Genomic DNA, 7592 nt, shown 5'->3' on the forward strand with positions numbered 1-7592 from the left:
GCCAAGAGCGGTTGTAAGTTACGCTCTCATCATGTATCGAATTACATTCCTGATTTTCGGTATTTCTGCCGATATATAACGTTATGTGAGCGAACTGTAGCAAGATTTCATGTAAAATGATAGCAATTTTGTGGAACATTTCCAAGTTGGCAAGAACATGGAAAGAAATGAGAATTGTCGGTACTTAGGATGATATATGTATATAACCGATACGTAAAAGAAAAAAAAATATATGTCCCGAACCCAACTCGGGCACCCCAAAATTTTTCCATGGCCCTTCTTCCCTTTTTGCACAAAGCCCCCCACTCACCCCCTGCTTGATATCGTACAGTCCCCAACAGGAGGGAAAGACAATAAAATTTACATAGCCCGTACCGGTTGAACGAGAGACTTTCGAGGTTTTCGACAGCGATGTTTGTTTCGCGTCGCTATTTCTATCATCTCCTGAAAAGGATGGTCTATATTACAAAACGCCGTCGACTGTTCCTGGCAGCAGTGCTGACTGTCTCGTTGTGTGCAGTTCTGCACCTGAACCTGGCTACGCGCATTTATATCGGTGTAACAGGTGGGGCCGTTTCTTTACGAAGTTATAGGCCAACAGGTGATCTGTTCGGTGACTGACCTCCAAGCAGATGTTATGGAGGCAACTTTTTTTTTCTGCAGAGAGGGGCAGCTAGAAAAGCAGAACAATTTATCCTCTCCAAATATGCTTCGAGATTATCTAGTTTGAGACAAAAAAGGCAGCTAGGAAAACGTTAGCCTCCATAGCAGGCCTTTTTTTGGCTCATGATACACTTCTGCTGGCCATTTCTATTTGTACTCGGTCGCTGATTGCTGGCGTTTTCTGATTGCCGGCCTCCGGAGGTATGTGTATTATGAGCCAAAAAAAGGCCCCAGAAAGCCTGCTATGGCGGCTAGGAAAACGTTATGATTCAGCTTCCTCAACATATTACATGGAGATTATTGAGATACAAAAAAGGCGAGAAATGAATTTGTTGTTTTTGAGATAAACTTTCCATTAAATTCCATTTCCTTTCCTTTCCCAGCCTTTAGCTACATGGAGCCGTTGTTGCAACTGAAGACTCCTATGGCCGTCCACCACAACTCCAAGTATGACGGGCACACCGCTGACGTCACCGCCTGCGTCATCGAACCGTCTCTCTTATTGTGCGACGGAATCGGTTTTGGCGCCCTCGTTTTGCAGACAATCGACGATATCACAACCTGTCTGGTAATTATGAGATCTAACCCTACATTATTCCTCCCCTCTTTCTTTCTCCCTTTCTCTCTCTTTCTTCCTCTCTTTCCTACACAACAATGATGATAAATTTCTGCGCGCTCAACAACCGCTCATTTTATTCAAGACGACACACAAATGATAACGCTAGTTCGCCTTTATCCGTTTGGTAACCTATATCCGTTGCTTTTAAAAACAGGGTTAAATAGGGACATCACATCAACGGACATTGGTTTCAAATTGCAATATTTTCAGCATTTTTGCAGTTTAGAAGTACCGCCTATTCCCTTGATGTACCTAAATACCCTGCTTTGAATGACAATGAATAAAGGTTACCCCGCGGATAAAGGTGAACTAGCGTTACATCACCTGTTATAATGTTTGGAACATTGAGACAAAGGAATTATATTCATCCTCTATAACCATACAACAGGCTCAAGGATTCACTCCTACTGTCATTTGGACGGACTGTGACTACTGCGGGCCGCCTGGACATGGCAAGAATTACTGGACATGGTACTTCGAAGGTAGAGCCTTTTCACATGTTGTCTACCATGTCTTTGATTAGTAATTCAATGACGAGTTTTGGCGACGCATCAGGAGCGGAGCCTACTTTACGCTAATAGTACTGAGTCCGACTTGAAATTTTTCCAAAATCACACACGTGCTGTGCGAAAGTCCGCGTATACACGTCCTGAAGTATGCTTGTATCTTTTCTTGTGGGCAAGTTGTAGGCATGTGTGGCAGACGGCACTTGGATTTGAACTAAGGTGGAAAGGTGTGCAAATTCCGCCCTCTAGCTGTTACGTTACAGGGTATATCCGCTGGAAACTTTTATCATGTAGCATCAATGCTGTATATGACAATTTCAATTATTTCTCTTGTTTTCATGTACGTCATAAATATTCCAGGTCAAACATTCTGCTTTAATTTGGTTCATACTCTCATCCTTGAGTTGATAGACTCCAGCGTTGATGTGTATTTTCCTATCCTTTATTTCTCTTCTTTTCTTCATTCAGCTGTAAACGAAGGCATAGAACAGCGCACGAAGACTCGTGTGTGCGTCATGCCTGGATTCTACAATTTAGTCAGCAAATCGGTATGTATCTTTGACGAGGAGGAATTGTTATGTGGAGACTTTCTTTCCTCTCTATTTGCATCCAGGTCCTGGAATTTGAAGAGTAGTGTTACACACAAACGTTTGCTATATGTACATAGTACTGTATGGCCGTCGTCTTCTATATCAGTATTTCCGTCAATTGATGCATGATAACCAAAAGAATGTAAATTATTATAGATTGATAACAATTCCTGTAATGCTCTAGTAAACTAGAGTTTCACTACGCAATAGCTTCATCAGATGAGGTTTAACCTTTAATATTGATGCATTCTGGAGGTTTCTCTTGGAATATGCCAATAATGCAGCTGCATACGTCATGTCAGTGAAGGATCTTCTATAACGTTACCCAAATAGCAAAGTTGCCCAAATAATGAAAGTTTCATCTTCTGAAAAAAGGCTATTGTAGCATTTTGCCTTGCTTTGTATGTCATGAAATTGTTGTTCAATGAATAAATAGATTCATCGACGCAATCTTTGATTTAATTCAGCCATATTTGACTCGACGAGGAGCAGTTGGAGAATTGTATGATTTCCGGTTTGCCGACATGGAACACAAGGTGACAACATACATTCAGCCAATCACAGCAGAGACTCGTGCTCTTGTCAACCACGTCATATCCGGTTACGTCAAGCCTGCTGCCCGATTTCACAACACCGTGAATGCTTTCTATAAATCCTTCATGGCGGAAACTGTCAACATAGGTTAGTCGAACTTAGTAGTTGGCATATCGCGGTAAATAAATATATATTCGAATACAATGTTAACATAAACATATGCGTACGAATATCTTTATATCCTCACTTATTTAGCCTAAATACAAGCTCTTAAAAGCTTAAGGATGGCCTGTGTACATAATCATGCTCACGTTTAGTTGAACATTTGAATATTGAAAAATCTAGTTTTGTTATTCAATTTGATGCTGGTGGTACACTTAAGTTACAAAAGACTACTTTTTTTTGCAATTCTAACCTGAACATTAATAATACTGGAAGTCCCACGGTTGAACTGAGTGTTGCTCATTTTCCTCAACAGCAACAGAGGAGTAATATTTTGTAAGAAGGGGTATACTTGACTCCAACCAGTCCTCTGGTATCAGGCTAGTCCTTAACCCGTCTTTGTACACGTTAAAGGGTCATACATCTGATAGGAGAATCAGAACAATGTTTGATGACGATTTTATGACTTCGATGAAATGAAAAGCTGTCTCATATCATCCATGGCCACTGCTTGTGTACAGCAGGGCATGGTCCTGCTGTGCTGGCCTGCGATCCGACCTTGTCACTGCTTTAGCTTTAGCCAGTCGGCACCAGCCGATCATCTCCTTCGGTCAACAGCTAGCGTGATTGGCTGGTACGTTTCCCTCCAATAATAGGAGGGGGAGTACTGTATTTGATTGGCTGACGGCTGGCTATGACTAAATAACACAGCGCGAAGGACGGATCACGCAAGGGTAGTTGCTTAATACATACAATCAGTGGACCTGGTGTGACACGATGTCTCACGGTGACACGTGAATATATTATGATCTATTTTATCTACGTACAGGTGTCCATGTGAGACTGGATGAAGGCCACATTGAAGAGATGGGCTATTTCGGGCAGAAGACACCAGGACTCGAGGATTTCGTACGAGTTGTACGTCAGCTCATCACAAATGCAACGCCAACGGCAAGAAATGCTGGAAAAGAGCTCCGCATATTTTTGGCTTGTGATTTGGACGAAGTTTTGGGGGTGTTCAAGGCCGAGTTCGGAGATGACAAAGTCTTGAACATCCAGGCTGCTAGGGGAGATGATTTCAAGCTTAAGCTCAAGGTAAAGGATAAAGATTCCGCGCGTTCGATAGGTGATGAGGTGTTCACTGATATCTTGCTGCTGTCTAAGTGCGACTATCTTGTCCATGACGAGTCGAGTGTGGCAGCCGTGGCGTACTACTTCAACCCGAACCTCAAATCTTTCTTTGTCAGCGGAGACGCCGCTGACCACAGGCGGCTGAACGCGAAACCTCGGTTTGATTCTCAGGAGCTCCTTCGTCAGGCCGCTGTTAGGAAGACGAGCAACATCCGGGACATTTCCGTTGGGCAGGACTGGCTTTGGTCCGGGTTGGAAACTAGGAGCATGCTACTGTTGCACCTTTTGGGACCAGACGCACGCAGTCCTATCAGTGCAGGCAAATGTTTTTACAAGAATGTGGGACAAAGCAAGTGTAGGAAAGAGTTTGAAAGTCTTCAGCCTGACAGTAAAAGAGTGAAAGATCTGATGAACTTGAACTTGGGATATCAACCAAAAAATGCTGCTTAAACTTAAGTTAAAGCGAGTATCTGGCTGACGCTGTGGCACGTTGGCGATGTTGCTTGATTTTGACTAAAATTTGGATCGATCGATTTGACAAAAACCCATGAACGAATTTCATCGGAAAGAAACGAATATTTTACCCTTTGTGTGTTTTTCATGACACTCCTACCATCAAGTCAAGGATAAGAATTTAGGACGCAGCCGTCAGCGTACCACTACTTCAGTGAGGTGCCCGTTATAGCCTATAGCTAGGTTGCTTGGATCTCTTGTCATGTTTTCCTCGGTATTCCTCTTAGGTAAAAAAATTGTTTGCTGATGTGTTAATTTTTTTTTAATTTTTCCTTTTCCGCTTGTAGCATATCGTAGCGTAGATTGGACATTAGGTGTTTTAGATTTTGAGTACTAGTATGAGCAATGTTTTTACTTGCACACAATTGGGGAGCTTAATAGTATAGTATACTTATGGTAATGAAATATGTATTATTTTACTCGCTCACAATACACTAGGGCAAACATGTAGGGTACAGAATTGTGTGAGAATAGCTTGACAAAAACATTTTGAATTTTGCATTTTCGCGAAGATGTTGCCTTTCTAGTTTTAATTCATGGTTTTCTGTTCTGAGAGACGAACTGTTAAAAATGCAATACTATAGAAGGTATCATAGAAGAGTAATTACGCAACAAAGCACAATCTTTCAAAGCGGTTTGCGGGATTACAATAATGTACCAACACATATTTCCATCGATACCAAGTTTAGCAAACCGGAAGATGCTTTCAGATTGCGGATTTTCTAGCTGTGAGGTTAGTTAGTGGCTATATAAGGTGAACCTATTATCGAGAATATCTCGGCAACAAAGTAACGAAGCAAAGCAACAAATTGTTCTATAATGATGATTACCTTTATTGTACATATCTGGCCTTTCGGGCTAAGTACATGTGCACAAATACAAGGGTCGACTCATAATAAAGTGACAATTGGTGACAGTCAGATTGACTTCTAACACGGCGGTTAGTTAGTGGTTAGTAAAGGTGACCCTATTATCGAGAATATCTCGGCAACAAAGCACGATCTTTCAAAGCGGTTTGCGGATTACAATTCCTTACCAATGGAACTTTCAAAGGATACCAAGTTTAGCCCACCGGAAGTGAAGGGTGCGCATTTTCTAGGGTGCCACGAGCGCTCGGTGGTTAGTTAGCGGTTAGTAAAGGTGATCCTATGATCGAGAAGTCATCAACCTACCCGGTGCCGTGACAGGCGGTGCTTCCAAAATACAGCTAGCGGTTGCGCCCAAATAGACTCCGTATACTACAGAATATCTCGACAAGGAAGTATCCGAATATTTTGCGGTTTTCATCTTTCTATTCCTTGCTAAGCGACCTTGCCAACCATACCAAGTTTGCCAGCCCGGAGTTTGAACTCTAAGCTACAATCGCAGTCTTAAGTCCCTACCCGGTGCCGTGACAGGCGGTGTTTCCAAAAGATAGCTAGCGGTTGCGCCCAAATAGACTCCGTATACTCAAGAATATGTTGACAAGGAAGTATCCGAATATTTTGCGGTTTTCATCTTTCTATTCCTTGCTAAGCGACCTTTCCAACCATTACAAGTGTGCCAGACCGGAACCTGAACCCTAAGCTACAATCGCAGTCTTAAGTCCCTACCCGGTGCCGTGACAGGCGGTGTTTCCAAAAGATAGCTAGCGGTTGCGCCCAAATAGACTCCGTATACTCAAGAATATCTCGACAAGGAAGTATCCGAATATTTTGCGGTTTTCATCTTTCTATTCCTTGCTAAGCGACCTTTCCAACCATACCAAGTTTGCCAGCCAACTCTAAGCTACAATCGCAGTCTTAAGTTCCTACCCGGTGCTTCCCTACACCGTTCCAGAGGTGTGACTTGATAAGGATCAGAGGACTGATCGAAAGCTTGTTGGTAAGCGCTTTATTTTGTGTACGGATATAAGGTCTTAAAATTGTAACATAATAATTATCTGATGCAACGTTGAATGTAAATTTACATCGCTATAATTATATTTCAGCCATACATAGTATGGTGAAATATATTGTATTCGTAATGTTTCTTCTTCTTCTTCTTTCTTTCTCCTGTCAAATCTTCAAAGTGATTCATCTCCGCCGTTCCTGGACCGAATGACCTGAAATTTGGCACAGGGGTAGAATGGGCCAATACCTTGATGCTTTTTTCTCAGTTTTTTCATATCTGCCTCTAAAATGATTTTATTGAGATTTTTTGGTCAATTTTAGACCAAAACTGTATATTTTGGCCCCTGTACCCTGGTATTACAACCAAATGAGCTGAAATTTGACAGAGATGTGCCTTGATAATGCCCCCATATAAATTCGATAACACTTTTGGTGTACAGTACAACAAAATGCTTATTTTTTGCGATTTTTTGACCAATTTTTGACCAAAAAATGACACTTTAGGCTCCTGTACCTTGGTATTGCAACCGAATGAGCTGAAATTTGACACAGATGTGCCTTGATAATCCCTTCATATAAATTCAATAACACTTTTGGTGTAAAGTGCAACAAAATGCTTATTTTTGCGATTTTTGGCCAATTTTTGACCAAAAAATGACACTTTTGGCTCCTGTACCCTGGTATTACAATTAAATGACCTGAAATTTTGTATAGATAGGCATAAGATACTTGGTACAGATTTTCAAGTATAATTTTTGACATAAACAATTTTAAAATGATTAATTTTGGCACTTTTCTGAGGGGAAATTTGTTTTCTTTTGGCCTCCTGACGTGACCTTCCGTGACCCCGCACAGAGCCACACCTGTGCGCGTCAGCCGGAGAGTTAATTGAATCAAAGACCTAGCCAATCAGCGAAGAGGAGGCCAAAGGCTAATTAATATTCATAAGCGGGGCCTCATGATCCCGTATATAGCAGTGTTCCCGCCAGGGGGAGCGAAGCCC

At 41.8% G+C, this 7592-nt stretch overlaps 1 protein-coding gene across 1 annotated transcript; it reads left to right on the forward strand.

Annotated features, from left to right (window-relative positions):
* Positions 1-377: 377 nt before the first annotated feature.
* Positions 378-5222, forward strand: LOC118414716. The gene is made up of 6 exons (XM_035818913.1): positions 378-565; positions 1047-1231; positions 1671-1764; positions 2257-2336; positions 2846-3059; positions 3904-5222. Exons 1-6 carry the CDS (start codon positions 412-414, stop codon positions 4653-4655), a joined length of 1479 nt encoding a protein of 492 aa, XP_035674806.1. The 5' UTR covers positions 378-411; the 3' UTR covers positions 4656-5222.
* The last annotated feature ends 2370 nt before the right edge of the window (positions 5223-7592 follow it).

This window comes from Branchiostoma floridae, chromosome 4 (genome assembly GCF_000003815.2).
Source record: "Branchiostoma floridae strain S238N-H82 chromosome 4, Bfl_VNyyK, whole genome shotgun sequence".
In the NCBI taxonomy this organism is placed as follows: domain Eukaryota; kingdom Metazoa; phylum Chordata; class Leptocardii; order Amphioxiformes; family Branchiostomatidae; genus Branchiostoma; species Branchiostoma floridae.